Source organism: Aricia agestis, chromosome 11, assembly GCF_905147365.1.
Source record: "Aricia agestis chromosome 11, ilAriAges1.1, whole genome shotgun sequence".
NCBI classification, from domain to species: Eukaryota; Metazoa; Arthropoda; class Insecta; order Lepidoptera; family Lycaenidae; genus Aricia; species Aricia agestis.
Genome location: NC_056416.1, coordinates 3,731,212 through 3,755,727, shown reverse-complemented (window position 1 = coordinate 3,755,727; position 24,516 = coordinate 3,731,212). Strand labels below are relative to the sequence as shown.

The following is a 24,516-nucleotide window of genomic DNA, read 5'->3' as shown; positions in this document are numbered from 1 at the left end:
GGTTACTACAATTATTTATAAGGACGCGGATAAAATTATAAAATTTCTTTTTTAAGTATTATTCGGCTTCAAGGAATATCGTTCGCTTGAAAGTTTTAACTTTATGTCTACCTAAAATAAAATTTGTTTATGAGTTCATAAGTAAACAAATGCACACACAGGCACTGGTTCACGTGTGGTCTTTCTACAACAAATAGATAATAATGTTTCCTTAATAACTTTAAACTCATAATAAACGACATCCTGACAAAATTAACTATTAAGAATTGATTAAGAATACAATATTTTTTTCAATTTAAGAGTCCGTATACGAAATTTTGCCGATTTCGCTGATTTACAGACGTGATTTAACAGTTAAAATACAGTATTTCTATAAGTTTTAATGCACAACATGTAAGATCATTTCAATTATAATCTAATGTTGGAGCTAGATTTTTGTTTTTTTTAAGCATTTTTAAATAATCCAACTCAAACCCGCGACAGTTTTGTGATTTTTGCTGTAAAAGGTTTAGAATATCGCCTTTTTATGGATTGTATTGACGTCTTAACGGTATGAAAAAAATACAATGTACTGTTGAGAAAGTCGTCTATATAATGTTGGAATTACTTTTTACCACTTTAATATGACATAGTTGAGTAAAAAAATATGTAACTCGGCAAAATTTTAGAGAAAATGGGCAAAGAATTGCTGTTAATTTCGGCAACTTGGAGCTGTAATTCATAAAAAGAAAACGACAGAAATAATTTATAGATAAAATTCTATCCAATTCGAGAAAAAAGAAAAAAAAAGAAAAGCAAATTGTGCCAAAAAACACGATTCAAAACAACCTAAATCTCAAGGCTGCCTTGCAGCGAGTAATATAATGTGAGATTTAGGTTGTTTTGAATCGTGTTTTTGGCACAATTTGTTTTTTTTTTCTTTTTTCTCGAATTGGATAGAATTTTATCTCGTATACGGACTCTTAAAATTCTTCAAATTACTCTTCTACGGCTTTATTATTTCATGTATTGATATAAAATATAATTTGGATGTTTGTAATATTAAGAACATCCCTATTCCCTATGGACACGTTATCGATATCGACCCATATATTTTATCAATTATCATTTAACCCATTGATCAATAGCGTATGATTTGTTTAAAGAAAGGAAAACAACAATGCTTCTTTTGTTATCGGGTAAAGATAAAAATTATCATTGCCAATTAATTTTCGACGATATTATGAACGATTATCGTTACAAAACCGAAGAAATTAAAGAAAGAAGCCGTAAGCGCAATGGGGATTGTCCATTTTTTTTTAATTTTGCCCATTACAAAAACATTTCGAGGAATAAGGTCAGTGATCGTTTTTCTGTATATAATAGGGTTGCTGAGGATTCCTCTTCCGCTTCCTCATAATGAGGAAGTTCCGCAATATTTTGGGTTCCTCAACCGTTACCGCATCCTCATAAATAAAAATAAAAAAATCCTCTTCCGCTATCGCTTCCTCAAAATTTAAGAGGAATTTATGAGGAATTTCACTGCGCTTGCACGTCGCGTATCCAATCATGGCAACGCACACGCCAGAGCACGAGAATTGTATCTTTCACTCATCTTTTTAAGTTTCCGTACCCAAAGGGTAAAAACGGGACCCAATTACTGATACTTTGATGTCTGTCCGTCTGTCTGTCTGTCTCCAGACTGTATCTCAAGAACGGCTATAGCTAGCCTTCTGAAATTTTCACAGATTGTGTATTTTTGTTGCCGCTATAACAACAAATACTAAAAACAAAATTAAATTAATATTTAAGGGGGGCTCCCATACAACAATCTTAATTTTTTTGGCCTTTTTTGCTCGTAATCAATAATGACAACAGGTACGCACTTGAAATTTTCACAAAGTCCTTAATTGTATGTGTACTTTAATGATTAATAATAATATTTTAAAAAATTAAAAAATTAAGGGGGGCTCCCATACAAAAAACACAATTTTTGGCCAATTTTTTCTCTATAACGGTACGGAACCCTTCGTGCGCGAGTCCGACTCGCACTTGGCCGATTATTTTTGTGTGCGTGTGTTGTGTATTATGTTACTGAGCTCCTGCTTAACTGCTGGACCGATTTTGATGATTCCTTATTGTGTGTGTTTTGAGAATGTTTTAGATTCATAGTTTGACCCACTGGAAAATGCCCTTTTAATTATTTTTTGTGTAATGTATGTACCTAGTTTTATGTACAGACTGGACAAAGGCTTTTTGTTTGGGTCCGCTAGTATTTATAATTTCCTATCATCCCATTCCTCATCCGCTTCCTCATCCGCATCCTCTTCCTCAAAAAATATCCTCTTGCTCATCCGCATCCTCTAAATTTGCGCGTGACAATTCCTCTTCCTCCTCCTCTTCCTCATAATCACTTCCTCAACAACCCTAGTATATAAACGAAAAAAATACCCATTAGTTACTTATATTTTTGAACAAATATGTTTAACCTTTGTTTGACCTTCAATGGCGTTAAATAAGCAATAAATTCGACCAACATTACGTTTCGAACTTTTGGTAAGCTTCTCGTATTAGCTTTCACATAATGAGAACTTGCATTTGACGAACCAGCCATTATAAATAAGATTGAAAGGAAAAAACATACTGCAGAGGTCAATTATTGGCAGCCGATGATGACGTCAGAGCGAAACTTTAAAAAATTATTGAGAAAAATCTAGCCAATGAATTTTAAAATTATTTAATTTATATTCTTAAAATACCCTATTTTAACGAAAAAAAAAATAAAAAGTACATGTGATTTTTTTTGGACAATGCCCATTAAATAGAAATTATGTGTGAAAGATAATACATATTATGTCAATAAAACCCATTAAATAGTGGCAGTAAAACATTATCACGCATTGAATTTATTTAATAGGGAAGTATAAAAAATTATACTTCCCTATTAAATAATAAAAAATAAAAAAATTTCATAGTAATTATAAGTGAAATATCAAATAAGATATAATTATCATACTTGTCCAAGCTATTCTACCTTTACAAATATCTATTGACATACTTTCTTCTAGCACACTACTACAAATGCAGTCAATAATCAATGACAATGATCCAAATAAATTAATCATTTTATTTGCAAAAAATCTAATGTTAAATGTGTAGCATAAAACAAATAGGGAGAACGATCTGACAGGCAATAAATACAATAGTTAACAATGGTGAAATTACCAAACACATTAAATAAATCGATAACTATAATGCACATCCCTAATGCTTTGGAGCTAGGGGGTGGCAATAGGGGCGACACGTGTTGTGTTGTCTGTACATAATTATTTTATGAGGGATTTTAAAGAAGAATGACCCTTATGTCATTGGTATACGGGCCCTGTTAGAGGTAAATGATAGCTTCAAAATTTGTCGGGAATATCGACAGTTTCCTGTTTGTATAAATCATATCGATAATGCGTCTTAATTTATCGATAATTTTGTGTCTAAGTCTAATCCTTGTAAAGAGAAATTGCATCCTTCCATAGATTTATGTTGAAAAGTTTATGTTCCAAAATTATAATGTATCTTCGGGACTATTGGGCGTATCGATTACGATTGTATTATTTTATATACTAAGTACATATTTCATACAGAATTAAACGTACTAGTAGCAACGGTTAGAATTTAGATGCTTTGATGTAGTCTACCAATTTCTTAATAGTTTTCTTATTATTTTCATCAAACTGGTGTGGCATAGGCCTAATGGGCTTTTCATAGTACTTAAAACTGTAAATTAAATTACAAAACTTTAAAATAAATTAAGTACATAATATAATGCATAATGTACGTTTAGGGCTTGCTGTTTCCAGGCGGATAGGGTGCGACCAGGGCGAGCCCACCATGTGACAGTAACGTGTCCTAAATATAACGTGCTAGTGACTAGTTTATATAATACATATTTGGATATTTAAAACGAAACTGTTCTAGGCTAAAGGCTAACCTAGTTTTAAAGAATTCTAGATCAGGCTCATCAATCTTTCATACTTCTTAGGCTGGCCCATCTTCAGAAGGATGCCTTAGACCGTATAATAGGCAAGAATTGTATAGTGATCTTTAAAATGTTAGAAGTAAAGGCGATAGGAAAGACTTTAAAGGAACTCTACGCCACTGATATGAGTAGATGTTGTTATAGACTCATAAACCGCGCCTCATCACCCCCTTCTGTGCAACATTACTAAAAACTAGCAATAGAGTGACATTAAAACGCTACTTATTTAAACGCTAAAACGTTTAAATATTAGACGTATAAGCGACTAATGATAGCACTCACTGTCTACACTTGACACACATATTTTGTCCTATATCTGATGATATATTCTACCATAATGCCAAAATATAGCACTCACATAATGCCGAAATGTTGCACTGACAAGTCTGGCATTTCTCATGTCTCTTCAGCGTTAAATTTACCACTAACTGGACTCCAGAGAAACCATTTCTCCTGATTAGTGCTTGTATAAAAATTAATTAGCAGGCCAATTATTTTTAAAAAGAAATCTTATTTTCTCAGATGTGTCGTGACTTGGCAATCGATCAAATATCATATTATTATAACCTGTTTTTCTTATTATAGTAGAAATTAAAGTAAATGAAAAATTTAAGGAACTCAAGATAGGAACTCAACAAGTGACAAATATGCACGAAGACAGGTTCCAAAGTATTCCAAACTTTTTTCATGGACCTCCTGTATTTAAAAAAATAAGTATTTTGAAGAGTATAGAGACAAAGAGAGTATGACACAACTGAAAGGTGGATGGTTGAAAATAGAACTTCCGATTTCGAATATTTCTGTGAGTAACTTATTTTTTTTAATAGTTTAGAGCTAAGATTTTAAAAAGCTATAAAGAGTCAATTAAGTAAACGAACACATTTTTTTGGTAGCATTTTTATTAACTCGAGCAGACCTATAAAACCATCAAATAACCCTAAGTATCGCGGTTGTTTTAACACATTTGTATTGCCGTGCGGTAGTTATTACTCGGGCCCCCGCTTCCGGTCGCTCCCAGTCTGCCTGCTAATTGTATGGCAAAAACTATGACTTTATACTTACTCTATAGAATGTCTATACCTAACGTCGCACCGGATTTACTCTATATGGACGATATCCTATTGCTATATGAGGCTACCTGTAGAGACTCTTTGTTATTTTTTTACTTCTTTCCTGATATGGACTGCATGGACTACACCTATTCTCTAGAGTCTAGGTGGTTTTTTGTATCTAGTTATTTTGATATCAGTTACGTCACCTATTATTATGTTATCTGAATTATCGTTTATCATAGTGTCAATGAGCTTATTGATTAATTTTATCCACCTGAAGAATTTATTATGCTATTAGTGCGAAAAACACTATTTTTTTGTGTCTCCGTCACATTATACAAAAACTGCTAAATAATCGCCTCTAATTTTAAACTTCAATGCCAGACATGTGTGAATTGTTTGACATTGAAAGGTCAAAAACTTTGTATGGCCGGTTCACACGTACAAACAGTTTGAGAACAACCTCAATTTTACACACAAATACACAACACATACATATTACCATATTCGTGTACTTAATCTGCGAGTGTACTGTTATAACGGGTATGTAGTCAAACTGTCAAAAGCCATTTCCTCAAGGCCAAAGATGTAGTCAAAGTGAGTGTGGACTTCCCAACAGCCGATTCTATTTCCTGGTATGGGCCTGCTTTGATCACTATCATGATATAATATTATGCTAGTGATGATAGTTGGTTATACAGAAAAGTGCTTGATCATGGGAAATTATATAGTAGCTTTGGTGTTAGGTGGAGCTTTCGAAAGTTTCTAATATACGTCGAAGTTTTGACGATGATCAAATGTTAAAGTTACTGCAGGGCTAAAATGGTCACATTTAGCAATTCCTCTTAATCAATTCAGCAAATGAATTGTCAAAACTGTCAAACTGACAAATGTCAAATCAGTACAAAAATACAGAAATGAATTGCAAGCAGAGTTGCATTTTGCGATTTTAGAAAAATGAATCATATTATGTTTCATATCATGATTCTTCAAAGCGACCATTTTAGCGCCACAGGTCTTCTGATCCTTTTCTCGGTATCGTCTTTTTAGGATTCTACCTTTTCCTTTCTCTCCGAGAACAATAACAATAGCTTTATTATATTGCCTCTTGAAATTCGTTTTTGCGTAAACCATAATCAGATTTAGCAATGGCAATGAACTTCATTGTCCTTATAAAGGGTACGTTGGCGGACGACTATATTCATTTAAAAATATGGCTGCCATAACCAGAGCCGAGATAAAACAATTTCTGCGAGACGTTTAAGGATTAGATCCGTTTGCTTTTATGAAAGCACTTTAATAAAGCACATTCTCGAGCACCATATGCTGGAAGCGTGGGTTTAGGTTGTTTTCTTTTATGTGACCTAGTTGAAGTGACCAAACTGAAATTACCTTTATCTTAACTTTTTTTCTCTCGTCTTTTAACAGTCCTTTTATTGGTAGTTATTGTGTGTGATTTGTCAGACTTATTTAGATTCAAATCTACTGATTGATAGTTACAGAGCCTTTTCAAATCGTAGACTACTTTAGCATGCGGTCCGTAGTCTACACTATTTTTATTGTTAAAGCAGTGCCTTTTCGTGACTTGGCAAATTAATCTTGTCTAGCAAAAAGTTATTATACTGAGATGCCCCGTTATTAATAACACATAATAGCAGCTTACAAAAATGTACAATGTACAAGTATTGGCACATCCGCAGTGCGCAGACATCGAACCCGCTAACAGTGCAACGACCTTTCCAGCGCGCCGGCCGCAACTTGGACCGTCTATGATTTATACCTGGTTATTAAATATGCCAGTGCTATGCTGATTACTGATTAACAACAACGGAAGGTATGTGGGAATGTAACATTGGATAGGCTACAGCTCTCATTCAAGTTGAGAAACCCGAATCACAGCCCTGCGGTTGCGGTTAGCTACCACCATTCACCACTAACGTTCCTAGGTCGTTTAGTGGTTGGTAATATATGCATTTATAGACATAAAGTGTAAACGATTCCTACAGGATAGTTTAGATTTAAAAAGACAAATTTCCTAACAAAGCAGACACTCAGACAGGTCTTCCAAAGACATGTTTTTCTTCATTGCCTTGAACTTCAGTGTTGTACCATCGAGGGAATTGATTCCTAGGCAGTAGACCAACGTCATTTGGTCGAAACATGTCTTTTTCTTCTTTTGGCGTAAGCCTCCCCATTTAGGAGTTACCAGCGTCAGATTTGAGGCGAAAAATATGTACAGTTATAACGTAAACTGATTGCTAGTCTATTCAACGTTATTAATCTGTCGGCTAGGTTTGACGTAACGCGACCAAACTACATAGGTCCCCCATCTGCCTAGAAATCAACATCTCTGATAAGTACAACATTACTTACGTTTTAAGTTTTTGTACCTATTCCATTAATAATTATAGTCTCAACTATTAGGTATATTTCGTGTTTTTCAAATACGTTTTTTGCAAGCGCAATTTGTCGAAATTACGATCTTTATCGTAGACGGAGCTATAAAATTGACTGAACCCTGCCAGACTAACGTGAGATCATCAATGTCGTAATTTCTATAAATTACCACGTTTGGGGCATTCAACCAGGCACAATTAAATTCTAAGGTGGGAAGTAGGCATCTAGAAGGTAACTACATTTACAAGCGAATGATCTTTTAATCCAGTAGAATGAGAAATGAGAAACTTTGACTTGGTTGTGATTTCTGTTTTGCCCTGAATTTTAATGGTAACATGTCTGCTTATGTGAAGTTATCATGTCTGAAATCCTAATCTGTCATACTATAAGCAAAACTTAAATTTTTATGTTTCTTTGTAAAAAAGTTTGGACACTATGCATCAGCTCTATTCCAAAAACCCTACTGCTAGAGTCCTCGGGAGGTTGAAGACACTACCAAAACGGTTGAAGATACATTTATTATATTAAACCTCCATTTTAGACATTCAGACAGCCAAGAGGAAATATTATCATGCTTTGACGAAAAATGATAATATTTCTCTGCCGTGGCGTATAACTGTCATAAAAGTGTGCCGCGGTTTATGGATATTACCCAAATGCACGCAACACGGATTTCTTAATATAGAATGCCATGAAAACTTTCGGATTCTATGTTTTACATGCCATGTCACTGTAGTCTACGAAGCATAATTTATTATGAACCCACGGATATTAAATGGTAAATGCAAGGTTATGCTAAAACTAAAAAAAAACTCTTTTTAGTTTTTGCTAGTACCAGTGATACAACTAGACTAGAGCCTAAGGCGGAAGTTTCCGAAAAAGAGTGGCACATATTATTTTTATCACATAGTACTATCAATATATCAATATTGTTTCGCAATAAATAATATCGATAAAAAACAAAAGGCACACACACCTAAAAAAGGGGTCCCATAAAAAAGTTTAAGGAGCCCTGGCCTGAGAGATTAAAAATGTATAGGTACAGCTTTTTTTTTATGAAATAAGGGGGCAAACGAGCAAACGGGTCACCTGATGGAAAGCAACTTTCGTCGCCCATGGACACTCGCAGCATCAGAAGAGCTGCAGGTGCGTTGCCGGCCTTTTAAGAGGGAATAGGGTAATAGGGGAGGGTGAGAAAGGGAATAGGGGAGAGTAGAGAAGGGAACAGGGTAGGGGATTGGGCCTCCGGTAAACTCACTCACTCGGCGAAACACAGCGCAAGCGCTGTTTCACGCCGGTTTTCTGTGAGAACGTGGTATTTCTCCGGTCGAGCCGTCCCATTCGTGCCGAAGCATGGCTCTTCCACGTATAAGACAGCTTGACAAAATGAAAGCTTTTTAAGCTCGTATTTATATTGTTGATAACTACATGAAAATTTTAAATTACCTATACTTTGCATACATTGTTATATTATTATTATGGTCTAGGCCAGGGGTCACCAATTAGTTTCGCTCGGGGTCCATTTTCAGGAATGAACCTTACCTTCGCGGTCCGCACATTTTATAAAAAAAATATTTATTAAACAAAAGTAAGGTACTTAATTACGGAAATTACAAAGATCTGAGGTTTGAAGTGAACCTGGTGCAAGCTATTGATATTAAATCCTGGAGATGTTCATCAGTAAGTCAAGAGCGAAATTTATTTTAACGAAGTAAGAGCGAAATTTATTTTAACGAAGTTCATCTTCGAAAATGCTCGGTCCGCAGTCTCCGCACACAATGGGTCGGCGCGGCGCAGCGGTCCGGAAGCGGACCGCGGTCCGCCATTTGGTGACCCCTGGTCTAGACTCTAGTCGTTGTAAAATTACTTGCAATCGGAGTGCAACGTGATGGTGTCTTGCTTTCTGTTTTATAGTTACTATTTTCTAGATAAGTATTACTGACGTATTCGGTATTATATGTATAGCCACACTGCACAGTGCACACACTAGAGATTATTATAATTTATAACTTTATAAAATCACGGTATTAGTCTCGTGGTTAAGAGTTAAGACTTTAGAGAAAAGCTCAAAGGGTGAACTTAAATCATGACAAGAATGTATGTATTTTCAATAATTATTTCCTTTGAAAAGGCGCTACGCGTACGCTCCGATCAGCATAGAATACTAAGTATTTAGCGAATTGCGGCTCGTTTGTATTATTGGGAACGTAAAGAAAGTGCTACGAAGTAGAAATCGAATTCGATGCAATCGCCAATTTTAATTCGCAATCGACGAACGAAATTTTGCGAAATGCGAAAGTTGTGTGAAAGAAAGAAAACTTTTATTTGATTTATCATTTTATTCTCTCCACATATTCAAAATCTGCATAACAAATTGGCACTTTGGCCGAAAAACAGTTCAACGATTTTGATTGAAATATAACTCACGGTCCACGGATTATTGGATTCTTCAATCATGATGTATTAATCATTCGTTCATCATTCATTTATCGTTGATTTCAATCCTACTTTATTATTCGTAGTTTAAATCTTTATCTCGATAATTATGTTGTCTGCAGTAGATATAAAAACTATTCTGTCGTTACTGGCAATCTTGTTATTGAGTCCCATAGTTAAAACGAAATATGCTTTAGACTTGTTATATTTTAATATTCGGCATTTTTAAACAAATGAAATAGATATTTCATTTCATCCGTCTTGTTAGGGAACATGCCAAAAGTCTGCCTATTTTGGAGCGTTTCCAACACTAATCGAGCCTGGTATTTGATATTTTCAACTGGTAGAGGCGTTGAGGGAAAAATGTTTATACTCAAGGATAAAATTACTTGACCATTTTATCAGGCTAAACCAATGATGTTTTATTTTATTCCCGTCCCTTTTTTTATAATCGAATATCATAGGGCTAAACATAACTATACGTGGGAGAGCCATGCTTCAGCACGAATGGGCCGGCTCGACCGGAGAAATACCACGTTCTCACAGAAAACCGGCGTGAAACAGCGCTTGCGCTGTGTTTCGCCGAGTGAGTGAGTTTACCGGAGGCCCAATCCCCTACCCTATTCCCTTCCCTATCTTCCCCTATTCCCTTCCCTTCCCATCCCTACCCTCCCCTATTACCCTATTCCCTCTTAAAAGGCCGGCATCGCACCTGCCGCTCTTCTGATGCTGCGAGTGTCCATGGGCGACGGAAGTTGCTTTCCATCAGGTGACCCGTTTGCTCGTTTGCCCCCTTGTTTCATAAAAAAAAACTATAGTAGAAAGAATAGAAATATAACTGATAGCCTGACAATTTTTGTCTATGACTAGTCACTAGAGTGAGAACTCTTATATTATGCTATGCGTTCTGTGGTGAGATCGGATAGAAAATTACTAAATATCACATATCACAATTCACACGGGGCGCACGAGAAATGTGTCATTCTTGCAAAAAATATAAAACCTCACCGTATCATCAGGGAAGAGAGAGGCCGGATCTAAACTCTTAAATATTGTAAAATTTTGCTTGATGATAAGGGGCGTCCATAATCTTGAATCATCAAAAATCATTAATACCTCAACTTTTCGTTTCCTTGATCTATCATAGCCAAGGCCCAAGACATTGGGCCAACGTGTAACGTAGACTTTCTTTGGCCATAGGTTGGAAGCGGCATTCCATGCTCTACACGTCCAATGCGCTGGCTCAATGCATTGGCCCAATGTTGGTCTAATATGTGTACAGAGGGCCCATGTAGTGGTGTGTCTAAAATCTAAATAAACACCGTGATTAATACGGCAAACTGCGCGTCTCGCGCGGCCCTTGACTCGGGTGGATGGCGGGCTCATACAATGTTATGTGGGTACAGTTCGACAGGGTATTGATGTATTATAATTATTATTATAATTGTGTAGGTACTTATCGAACATCACAAATGTATAATCTTCTTCTTACAAGTTCATTATTGTCCATCATGATTCATGGGCCAATACGTCAATGCAGCAAAACTTATTGTTCGAAATAAGAGTAAAATAAATGTAAGTTGAGTATTGCGAATGATGGTGACTTGTACACATAAAAGCCAGGCCAAAACAATAGAAAACCTCGACTCTCATTGATCACGTTTTTGTTCGGCTCTCGTCACAGCTGATTTATGTGATCGTATCAGCTATCAGCTATCAACAAAGAGCATGTCCCCGCTTCGCCCAAATGCACGTTTGACCTTATATTTGACGTTGATCAAACTGATAGCTTTCTAGATAAGTGGTTTCTTCAAATTGAATGCCAAACTATACAACGAGATTTGTTTAGTCAGCAAAATTGATTCCTTTTGATCTAACCACACTGTTAAATGAACAGTAAAGTAAAGTAAAGTAAGAATTGGCTTTTCTTTGAGACTGGACCGATGTCAAAGACAGAATGTAGAGAATTCTTTAAAGATTTCAATCTGAAAGAGATCTCAGTTCGCATTTAAATGCCAATTGCAGTATACGGTAATGCCGTGGAATGCAGTTTAAAATGCTCGAGATGGTTCACAATACTTTCTCCAAGTGTACATATAAAGTGCCTAGCTAGGTCCACCCCAGGAAATACGCGCGTTGACCCCCGCTGAACCCGACGCAACGCCCAGTAATGTCGGATTAATTAAACCGAACCAGTTAATACTAATTAAGTTGTTAATAAGTTCAATCGGTCGCAAACAACGGTCCACTTCGAGTTATAAGCACAAAAAAAGGCTGAATTGCTGTTGAGTTGTTAAACCGTGTTGAGTTTTACTTGCTAACGATTCGTTTAAATAATACTCGAGCAAGGATTTTAGATCTATTTATACGTTCTGCGCGGTGGTATCGCTCATTAATGAAGCCCCAGAACTCTGGTTAATAGCTTTAGTGGAGACAATGGCGAGCCATTCTCAAACTGTCGGCGCATAATAACATTATCGCAGTTTCACAACGACGCGTAGCAGCCTTCTGTGACGACCCAGTTTCCCCGACAATGCGAACAGTTCGGGGAGCGCGGACAATGGCGCTCCCCCGGAGCCGGGACCCGCGCCTCGGGCACAGGCAAATGAGCGCTCCGCAGAACGATCCGTCTCTAAATAGAATACGTACTCACCACTCCCTATTTTGTTCCAGATCATGTGAAATAATTCGCCGAAATGGAGGAAGAGACTTCATCCCCGGCCCCGGCCTGCGACCCGCCCCCCGCGGACGTCGCGAACGCCGCGGCCGAGCCCTGCGATAAAGAACCGGCCGAGCCCTGCGATAAAGCACCGGCCGAAACAAACGTGGAGCGGGATGCTCCCGCTGACGAGAGCGGCGTCGGTAACGATATTCCGGAAAATAAGAGCGACGAGCACGACAAGGAGTTCGCGGAGAGCGCGTCGTGCGAGGCGATGGACGATGCGCGCTCGCTGGACCTGGACAGCCTGCCCGTCGGCGACGAGCTGGCGCTGGCAGCCGGCAGCGACAGCGGCGTGGAGGGCTGCGGCCGTGCGCTCAGCAGCGGCGGCGGCTCGCGCTCCTGCGCCTCCAGCGTCGTGTCCTGCGGCTCCGGCTGCGGCTCCGAGAGCTCCTCGCTGGCCGGCGCGCCGCCCCGCCCGCGCCGCCGCGTCAACGTCGCCGTCGAGCCCAAGCGCGCCTCCCCCGTGGGCCCCCGCCCGGCCACCGCGCCGCGCGGCCCCAACCTCGCCACGCGCGAGCGCGCCCGCAGCCGCGAGAAGCCCACGCCCCCTGAGAAGCCGCGCCCCCTCACACCCAAGCCGCGCATAAGGCCGACGACGGACCTGCCGAACCTCGTTCGCGAGAGCCCGGCGCTGCGGGCCAAGCCCACGAAGACTTCCGCGGCTCGATGCCGGACGCCGAACTCGCCGGTAGACGACAAAAAGTGGCCGGCGAGCGGGCAGCGGCTGGCGGCGGTCGCGGACACGTCGGCGACGCGCGTGGCCGCCGACAAGTACGGCACGCTGCCGCGGCGGCGGCGCGACGCGGACGAGGGCTCGCCCCGGCACGAGGCGACGCCGCCGCCGCCGCGCCGCCCCACCTTGGCGCGGTCCGTGTCGTCGCGCGGCAAGACGCGCGTGCGGATATACGCGGAGAAGGTGTCGCAGACCGTGCTGCTGGGGACCGACGTCGAGTCCGCCCTCGCGGGTGTTGTGCCAAATATCGAGAGGTAACTGTTTTCTATACTTTGTTACTTTCGTTCGACACTTAAATGCTCTCGACACGCACGTGTAATTTATTTTTTACGTCCGCCGGTGTTTTTGTTCGAATGCACGTTCGCTAGTGCTCAGTAATTAGTAATTACACACATGTATGTCAGCAGGTGCTCCCGTTTATCATTAGTACTCTTTTTTCAACAATTAAACTTTTTATTTTACAGAACTTTTGTTTGTTGTATTGAATTAGATTATTGCTCGATTTCCATTAAAGTTCAGAGTTTCAAAACGGCTACATTCACATAACACTTAAATTTTCTACAAAACAAAGAAAGCTTCCAAAAAGATGTTGTGTATTTGTTTCATTAGCACTCTAGTGGTCCATCTGTATTACATAAACTTTATTATGACACTACATTAAATCTATATGTGCAGTCGCGTGGAGGTGTCGCGATGCGAGCGCGGCGTGCAGGCGACGTCGCGCGACAGTGAGCTGGCGCGGCTGACGGCGGCGGCGGCGGCAGCGACGGCGAGCGCGGCGGAGGAGCGGGAGCGGCGCGCGCACGCCGAGGCCCAGCTCGCCGCGGAGCGCGCCGCGCGACTCGCCGCCATCGCTGAGTTGGAGAGAAACTCGCAGAGGCTACTGGAACTCGCTGGTGCTGGTGAGGAGTTCAATTGTAGCCTTAGGTTTTAAGGTTAAATCAGACCGCAATGACCGCATTTCTAAATTTGGACTGGATTGACAGATTTCAATTGGGTGAGACGTCTTGCAAATCTGTCAAATTGTTATCACGTTGCGGTCTGAATTGACCCTTAGGCATAGGCACAGCATTAAAAGTATAGCAAAGTTAGAAAACTATGTACTGTTGAATAAAATAAAATTATCATTTCAGGCGCGGGCGCGAACGCGGACGGTTGCCTGCGCGCGCTGGAGGAGCAACTGCGGTCGGCGAGCGACCTGGCCGCGAGACAGCGACAAGAGATCGACGCGTTGCGCGATAACTGCGACAAGCTGCATGCGGTTGGTTTCTTTTCGAATATATTTATTATTTAAGGCTTGAAGTGCAACCGAGGGCGCGTAATGAGCGACAAAGAGGCACGTTGTCACGTTCAACTATCGTCAGTTAACCGACTTTACAGACAACCGTTTTTTAAATAAAATATAACGACATACTAATGACGTCATGACAACTACAGGAGGCGTGTCATGGGCGCGAGCAGGCGCGGTCGCTGGCGGCGCGGCTGGCGGAGGCGGAGCGCGAGGCGGCGGAGATGCACGACTTCTTGGCGGCGGAGACCGGCGCACTAGGCGATTCCCTGCGCGACGCCGACGCCGAGATCGCGCGACTGAGCGCTGACCTCGACCGCAGGTACTGTACTGCGAGGCGTGTCAGGGGCGCGAGCGGGCGTGCGAGCTGGCGGCGGAGATGCACGACTCATGCACGTCAGAATATGGCTGCTGCGATATAAATACTCCGACTATTTTCTTCTGATTTTCTCTGCGAGTTCCAAGACAGCTTTAACATGTCCCCCGGGCTCCAAACTAATATAAATTTAAAAATACAATAAAATAAATATACTGCGTTAATTAAACTAATGTAATCATAATTTAATGCATTTACTTTCTCAGACGCGGCGAATGCCGTCAGCTAGTGCGCATGTGCGAGCAGCGGCGGCAGGAGGCGCTGGCGGCGGCGGCGGCGGCGCGCGCGGCGGCGGGCGCGGAGGCGGGAGCGGGCGCGGCGCTCGACGCCCTCGCCCGTCGCTTGCGCCGCCTGACGGACGCCGTGCGCGCCGCGTACGCGCTGCCCCCGCACGCTACACAGCCGACAGTGTACCATAATGACGCATACAGGTGAGTGTAGTAAATATATACATTTATGTAACTTTCAGTAAGAAAAAAGTTACGTGACATTAAATAAGCTACGCAATGTTTTTTTTGTATTACGATACTATTGAATGACAGCGTTATATGTATGGCGTTAATCACATTTACTATAATAATTAAAATCTAGAATTTCTCTTGCGTATTCCTGGTATGCAGTCTTTGATCCCTTAACATTTTGTTACGTACTAGGTAGGGTTCGAAGGATTTGGAGAGAAAGACCTGCTGACTCTCTTGAAGACTTTATTCACAAACACTAGGTCCAAAACACTAAGCACTATCACTGTCCTAGGTCATAGCCAAGTCGTAGGTTTCACTGGTTCACTCACTATTGGTCACTTGTTTTCACTTCGAAGTCGCCTAGATGATAGCTCGTATCGAACTGAATTCTGGACCGTCTACCTGCGGCTATTTATATGGGCGAGACGAGTTCCAGAAAGTTTCTTTTTGCGTAAACAAGTAAACAAGTGTGGAATGCTTCTACAAAGTTCGAGCATGTTCTCACGCACCTAACGCCATCTAGTATCGAGTAGGGGATTCATGTTGTCTGTGTTCACTCGATAAGTTTCGCTAGTTTGACGCTAGATGGCACTATATGTCGTAAGTCCGTAACAATTTTCCATCACATAGGACAGACGAAGAGTTTTTTCAAATGCTGTAGAATACACCAGCTAAATAAAATTGATGTTTACAAAATATTTTTAGCTTGATTTGCCCAAGGCTATACCTATCGCCTAAAAGTGTAAGGTTATTTATAATATAACTAAATTATTGATCCAGCCGCAGCGACAGTGGCGAGACTCTGTCGCCGGACGACGAGTCGCGCGGAGGTCTTCTGGGAGCCATAGCGCGGGCGCTCAAAGCCGCGGCGGCCGAGGGGCCCGTACTGAGTCCGGGAACCACACCCAACACGCCAGGAACCGTGCCGCATACGCCGGGAACTGCGCATACGCCGGGAACCGCGCCGCTGCTGATCCCGCAAGTGCCGGGTACCGCGCACGCGTCGGGAACCGCGCCGCACACGCCGGGAACCACGCCCGGGACGCTGCCGCACGACGACGACCGCTCGCGGGCGTCCGACGACAACGACAACTCCGCCGACCTCCTCGACTCGGAGACGGAGCCGTGCTTCGTCAATGATCCCGGTACATACTTCGTTCTAATATTTAAATAAATAAAAATTAATAAATATTAAGATGATTAAACACCTTAAAGGGACCAAGTGCTGTTCTAACTTAATTGGTTTAATTATTATTGTTTATATTGTCTCTATCGCTATTCACATTTTTTTATTAGACTAACCAATCGATTAACATGGAATAAGCATGAAAAGTTACTGAACTTAACTTTATACAGAGTACGCGGAGGAGTGGTGGTCCGGCGCGGAGGGCGCGGGCGCGTGGAGCGGCGACGAGCTGTCGCCCGAACGCGAGTCCTGTCCCGACCACGATAGAGGTAAGTACTAAGTATACGATATAAACTATAGCTTTTAACGCTGCTACTTCACGGTAAATTCTATCTCTAATAAAAGACACATTTGTGTACCCAAAAGTATAATCATTTTGTTTTGTAACATGTATCGAGGAATGCCCGTCTTTGCCTGGCATATCAGAAAAGTCATATGACACGCAATGTATAACTTTTCAAAGTTAGAGCCAGTCCACACGGTGCGTTGCGTCAGCGTTGTGTCTACGCAGCGCTGCCGTTGTGTTGGTTTACATACAAATAACCAAGGCTTACACGGTCTGCGCTGCGTCGACGCAACGCTGCCGCAACGCGCCGTGTGGACAGGCTCTTACCGAGAACTTTAATAGTTATACGTTGCTATAACTACATCATACATTAAATATAGTTATACGTTGCTATAACTACATCATACATTAACGAACATTGTGTTACAGATGCGGAGTCAGCATCGGTATCGGAGCGGTCGTTGCGGTCACTATCCGCAGCGATTGCGGCGCGTCAACGCTCGGAGGCGGCGGAGCGCGGCGTGCGGGCGGAGTCCGAGCGAGGGGCGTTGAGAGAACGAGTGTTAATACTGGACACGCGCTTAGCTGAGCTGCTGCGGGCGTTGGCGGCGGCAGCACGGGCACCCGCGGCGCAGGCGCTCGCTCAGGCACTCAGGTATGTAGATTTACAATTAAGTAATTAATATTCGTCTCTGAGTGCGGCAGTTAGCTAAGTTTAACGAAATAAAAATTTAGGATTTTACATGTTCGTCGCAATCGACATGTTACATATATCTTATTTTGTTCAACGAAAGCTTAACAGCTAGCGAGATAAGTAAAGCAGAATGACATAATAATATCAGTTACAGTTTTAATCTACAATTTAAACAAGTTTAACAGCTTGGTAAAAGTCGCCCTATATCTTCAATTTTGCTCTTTCAGCGCTGCTACTTTAGCAGTGAACTCTATGTCAGAAACACATATACACTCTTTAAAGAGTAATATCACTCAGTTTTGTTGCATCCTGTATAACAGATTCTGTTATATTATTATTATTATCAGCCTACAGTGTCCCACTGCTGGGCAAAGGCCTCCCCTCTCTCTTTCCAAAGTTCACGATCCTGTGAAATTGTTGGCCACTCTTTATCAAACGCATCTAGTTCGTCGCGCCACCTTTTCTTGGGTCGGCCTCTGTTACGCCGACCATTCGGTAGCCACTCCGAAACTAGACGCGCCCACCTGTCCGGGTGCATACGGGAGACGTGCCCTGCCCTGCTCCACTTAAGGCTAGCTGCCTTTCTGCCTACGTCAACTGTTATATAATAAAGTAATTTTAATAGATATTGAGTTGATGAGCTATGGTGAGCACAAACTTAACAAATGTCAAATCCGATAGTGCTTTCGATCTACGTGATCGTAATTACATGGCTAAAGACTTCTGTAATTTTTCATTTGCGACGTCATTATCGTAAAGGCTTGATGATCATTATAGTAAAGGCTTGATGATAAACTCTTCAAATATTTTTAGGGACAAGATCGACGTGACGGAAAAGAACGTGGCGGACGTGGTGGTGAAGAAGCTCGCGGAGCTGGAGGCCAGTCGCGCCATGCTCGACCACTACCGACAGTCCGTCGAGGTGACAATACGCTTACTTTGTAATTATTTGTAGCGTTTTCGGCATCTGAATCTAACACTGGTGTTGTGAGTGTACAAAAATGTTGCTGTCTCAAAAATGTCGGACAATATATTAGAGCAGCCACTTGGCAGACAAGTTCATGTACCATCAGAGAGGTCGATTCCTAGGCAGATTGCGGACCTACATAAGTTGGTCGCGTTACGTCAAACCTAGCCGTCAGATCACGACTAATATTGAATTGACATATCCCGACCAAATGACGTAGGTCCGTCAACTGCCTAGGAATCAATTTCTTAGATAGTACAACACAACAAATTGACCATTGATAAAACTTGCATAAGCAAGTGTTTTCGTGTTCTTTCGGCTGTCCTACCAGACTGGTTTTAGATGCCGAGAACGTGCGTCAGTAAAGTTTGGATTTTTTCCGTGTGTTCCGCGTGTTCCGCTTTTTTATGTACCAAAAACCAATATAATATTCATTTATGTACGCATATTGTATGTGTCACACGTCGTTAAGTATATTTGGCCACAAAAGCGCACTGAAATAAAAATAGCGGCCATTATATTGAGACAATTTACATTCAGGTAGTGGCAGTCGCGTTCCTGTCAGCGAGCACACAAGGTTACTTTCTGAGCGTTATACGCTTCTAGATGCACCTATTGTATGCTCGACTCCCGTGTTAGGCTCAGTTCTGATATTTAGACTTTATTCAGACAGTTTAAACACAGTTTCATCCTACTTTACACGCACAAGACTCCATTCACAGATTCCACAGCTTTGTGGCAAACAAATCTCAAGTTTGAACTGTTCTACTCTTCAAACCTGAGAAATGTTCGTCTTTGATACTTGCTTGTGAAATTCGAATATAAAAACCACTCTGAATGGGGCCTAAATTGACTGTATACTCAGAACAGAGGGGCTACAATGGTCGCATTTAGCAATTCCTCTCAATCAATTATTCAGCAAATGGATGTCAAAACTGTCAAACTAGTACGAATTACTACAGATCGACAAGGCTTTTTATGAACGTGAGCGGGGAGTCGGGGAGACGCTTCACGTAAAGGAGAACTGTCATAAAATGACGTTTTGTATGATGGCAGCGTTAGTTCCTTTTTTCGCCACGTTCATATAAAGGGAGATCGCAGACGGCACACTTTTTGTGTGTTCGAGTCTGCGGCGCACATACAATCTGATCCCATCCCGTCTGCGATCTCCCTAAGCCTTGTTGATTTATAGACATGAATTGCAAGCAGAGTGACCATTTTGCAATTTTAAGAAAATGAATCATATTATGATTCTAAAAAGCGACCATTTTAGCCCCGCAGAGCCTAAACGCTCGGAGAGAGCATACAATGATAACGAATGAGGCACAATGTAAATACACATACGGCTGAATTGGTTATAGAGACAGATGGCGCTAGTGTTTCTAGAAGAATGTGAAAGGTGTTGTCCAAAATTTATGTTTATGATATGGTCAAGATGTTTTTGTTAAAGGCCTCTTCGATCATCAATAGTATAGCTTTTAAGCGTTTTATTTGGTTTTATAACGTTGCTTACAATATAACCGACGCTTCCTTAAAACGTGTAGCACTTTTGCAAACTTTGTTATACACTGTTAGGGTAAAATATTGTATAATTTATAATAATAGTAGTAGGTATATACTGTATACATGTAATATTTTTCCGTAAAATATAAGACTACTTAATTAACGTATTATTTCAGGCTCTCAAAAGTCAGGCCATACAGCCATGTGATGAAGATGATGCAGCCATAATGGAGGTAAGAAAATAAATCTTGTACAACGAGGAGTAATAAAATACTTACGACAATAAAATCACCCTGAAGTCCGCATCCAGAAATTAATAGTGATTTATAGGTCTTCGGTGATGAATATTAGGCATCGGATTATATGCATTTTGTTGTTTCCGTACGTATATATGGTTTCAATAATAAAAAGCTTTTGGTTGTGCATATTTCGCCCCTTTTGTGCGTTTTAGTACATATTTCGGCTATTTTAAGTGACTACTATTTCGAGTATTTCTCAGTGCATAATATAACGACTACTAAACCTAAATCATAACTTGTTATTACGCATTGTTTCAGGAGTTGGAGTCGTGCGAGGAGGAGGAGCGGCGGCGGCGCTGCGAGGCGCTGCGGGCGGCACTGCGGGCCCTGCCGCCCCGCCTCACGCCCCTCCGCGCCGCCCTCACCCGCCTGTCCGCGCTCGCGCCCGCCCCCCCGCCCGCCGCCGCGCCCGCCTCTGCCTGCACATAAGTGCGGCCATAGACGGACGCCAACCGTTGGTGCTGACGATCAGCGTGACAGGAAAATCAGCCTAAATTTATATCCACACGGACCACTCGAGCAGTTCTTGAGCGGTCGGTACCAACGCGACCAACTTTCGGTCCGTCTATGGCCAGTCTAAGTGCGTACGTGCGGGCACGTAGATATGCGGTCGAGCGTGCGTATATATTTCAAGAAAGTATAAAAATGTTCAGATGATTGCAAGGTAATTCGCTATGTCGAACGCGGCCCATTACCGTCTAGATAGAGTGTGCGATAGCTTAGTCTCCGATTCCTTGAAGCACGCTCTGCGGTTGTATATCGTATGCGCGTGAGTGTACATTTGTACGCTATTAAAATGCGGGAGACGACACGACACTAAATAGTCCGAGTAATGGCACTTCACAAGACTATAAACTTGAAAATGTCGAGTATCAAATAAGCTCAGCCAAAAAAACTGTTTGGTCTCCTCCTATGACTACTCTGTAGGCCTACTACGAAACTGTTTTGAGACTCAAACAATCGGACGAGAATGCCGCGTCCTGCTCTAACAACGTCATTTCACGTTTGATAGAGTAGGATGCGGCATTCTCGTACGATTGTTTTGAGTCTCAACACAGTTTCATGGTACAAGGCCAGGTCTCAACAACTTTTATATCCTTTAAACTCAACGGGTTGGGTAATTAAGAAAGTGCGATTTGATCACATACGAGCTGGTCTTCTCGTATTTAAGAAACGCAAATTCAGTGGCATTATTCTCTTACCTATGGTATTTTTCGATACGCATTTTGACATGAAATTAATAGGAGCATAAAAATGTCCACAATAATGATCGAAAGATAAGATTTTACAATTTGCGATAGATACTTAGATTTTTCGAAACGGACGCGATTAGCCATACGATAGTTGAAATCATGGAGTCGTTGTAGTTTATAGAGGTGTCTTGTGATGTTTGGTGTCAATTTGTGGTAATGTTAAATGTGGTGAACTGTGAAAATAATGTTGACTTAATGATAGTTAGGCGTGCAATGTTGGCAAAGATGTCTTTCATAAAATTTACTTCCAGATTTTTAAAAAATTGCCCAGATAGACCTCAATTAAAAGTACATATTCAATGTAATATTAAAAAGAATTCAAATGGCTTAGCTATATTCATTCAAATGTTACGGGAAGTAACATCACAGATAATAATTTGTCCTTTAAATACTTGCATCAAAAATTTTTATCGGTTTTGAAGGCGGCGTTTGAGTCGCTTAGTTTGAAGTAGTCTCCTGATTGTTTCTTTGCTATAAACATGTTACATCATTTAAGCGCCTATTATATTATCGTGCATTGCATGAAACATTTATTCCTATCATTATATTCAATCCAACATTACCATTCCCTCATTCAATTAAATAGTAGTAACGAAATTCATAACAAATACGTAAAATGACGTCCATTGCCGCTTAATTTACGCAACATCGCTCCGTCCCGCTCTGCTTGCCATCACAAATAATTTTATTTAGATCATAGTAGTAAGTACGGACTAGTATTTACTGTAGATATGACATGCCAATAAAATCAACAATCATACGATTTACGTTATCTTATGTTAGATAGTCATCAAAATTGCTGTTGGATGTTGTATTAAAATATATTAGAAAAAAAGAAATGTTGTAGGTAGACGAGATGTATAAAAATATATGAAACACGGCTGTCTTAACATAATGTAAAGACTGAGGAAAATATTCTGAAATCTTGAACGACCATTCCTTGTTGCATTTTTAAGATTAAAAACTTTGAACTGTTTTTCTTGCATTATTTAATGCAATTGTGTTTTATCGCCGGATGGTTTTGTTTAATGAAACACATTTTGTGGGCACACAAAAAATGTGCCTTCATGTAAATTAAAGATTAAACTCTTACTGCCGCACTCAGTGACGAATATTACTTACATAAATGTCAAAATCAAGATTTTGACGTAAGCCTTGTGAGTTAATGGCTAAACTTTTCAATAAATTGAAGTTTAATCGTAATTAAATACATCTGAATGCGGCCGTTAAGTACTCCCTAGACGGTAATTCAGATTCATCACATACATTTACGTGACAGTATTAAGTTTTGCGTGACATGCCGATCGCGAAACGATCATGCGTGCATGTAATGCATATATTGCAGGACGAAAAATTAAAGTACTTATTAATCAATACAGCTCGTAGTTTGCATGTGATTCACATCAATTTATACAATAAACGATCATGCGTGCACGACAGCACGTAACTCATGTAATGCCGAATTACCGTCTAGGGAGTGCTTTATTATTATTAACGATTTAATTAAGCTACGATTGACATTTGATTTGATGCTAAGCTTGTATGCCAAACAACTTGTAAGTTCGAGTAACAGAATATGAGTTGTCTGATCCACTGATATATCTTTTTCCAAAGTTTTTTTTTTGTAAAATATGTACCCGACATAAGTCTTGAGATATCGCTCTCTTTTTGATACAATAACATCAAGAAATCATGTTAACAATTATTGTGCCATTGTATGTTTTATAGAAATCGTATTAAAAGTGTTGTATAAATCTGTCTAGTCAATTCTGCTTGACAAAATATAATATTAAAATTGGATTATTATTTCCTGGAGAAGACTGTATAAAGTTTTTTTTTGTCTGGAAAAAGATTTCCAATAAATTTTTGTTAGTATTTTATATCTCTAATATTAGCTTTATTAATATGCGCACATTATGTCGCACTGATCATATAAAATGTATGGTAAACGAGGCCCGCTGCGTCTCGACATAATGTGTGTTTATTTATGGTTCTAAACACGAATGTGTTTCCCTAACGACATTTTCATGTGAGATTTATTATTTTAAGTCGCTTAAAACAGTAAATTTACACTTGTGTAAAATCATTAAATATTTTAATGTGTGTTTTTTGTACAGTTTGTCATATAATTTTAGTTTCTAACGTGTATGAGACTGATACAGATATTCCGAAAAATGCTGCTCCGATTTTAGCTTAAGATACATACATATTGTTCGCTGCTTCAAACTAACTGTATTGTATCAAAGTACAAAATTTCGCTTCGTCCATTCACATATTTTCATATATCACCGCTTCTCTCGTAGTCTTTCGGAACGTTTGCTGCGATGAACAAGGATTCAACATAATATTGTGATTTGTGATGTATATAGTATGTAAATATAAGTTGAAATAATAAAAGTATATTGTTTTATTTTTCCTTAAACTAAGTACTTTTTACGGGTTTGCTCGATAGTTTTACTCCGAATCGAGGGAAATGACATACGGTATTTGACATATTTAATTCCATCGAGCCGGCTCGAAGCGAGCCTTCGAGCTGTCAGTTTTGCGGTCCACACGGTGGTTATTGCTCGATTTGGTGTAAAACTATAGAGCAAAACCGTATGTGAGTACTTAGCATTAAATTGTTTTTTAGTATTGAAGTACCAGCACCCGTAGCATGGCTACAGTAGAGATGCGAAATATAGCCAAGATTTTTGATTTAATAAATAAATAAAATAAAAAATAGACAAACTGCGGAGATAAACTGAAGGTGCCGATGCCGTTCCGATCTTTTTACCACGGCTATACTGTAGGTACTAGGTACCTACTCGGGCCGTGTTCGTCGGCGTAATTTTTAGCGCATTCGCTGCAA

At 40.5% G+C, this 24,516-nt stretch overlaps 1 protein-coding gene across 1 annotated transcript in view; it reads left to right on the top strand.

The window, feature by feature from the left end:
• Window positions 1-20,841, top strand: part of LOC121731842 — a 72,989-nt gene extending 52,148 nt beyond the window's left edge. Inside the window, exons 3-13 of the mRNA XM_042121506.1 lie at window positions 12,571-13,606; window positions 14,028-14,254; window positions 14,486-14,613; window positions 14,790-14,962; window positions 15,223-15,447; window positions 16,258-16,622; window positions 16,834-16,932; window positions 17,379-17,604; window positions 18,457-18,565; window positions 20,290-20,346; window positions 20,671-20,841. Of these exons, the coding sequence (XP_041977440.1) occupies window positions 12,594-13,606; window positions 14,028-14,254; window positions 14,486-14,613; window positions 14,790-14,962; window positions 15,223-15,447; window positions 16,258-16,622; window positions 16,834-16,932; window positions 17,379-17,604; window positions 18,457-18,565; window positions 20,290-20,346; window positions 20,671-20,841 (2,793 nt within the window). The 5' untranslated portion in view covers window positions 12,571-12,593. The remainder of the gene's footprint in view (window positions 1-12,570; window positions 13,607-14,027; window positions 14,255-14,485; window positions 14,614-14,789; window positions 14,963-15,222; window positions 15,448-16,257; window positions 16,623-16,833; window positions 16,933-17,378; window positions 17,605-18,456; window positions 18,566-20,289; window positions 20,347-20,670) is intronic.
• Window positions 20,842-24,516: the final 3,675 nt, after the last annotated feature.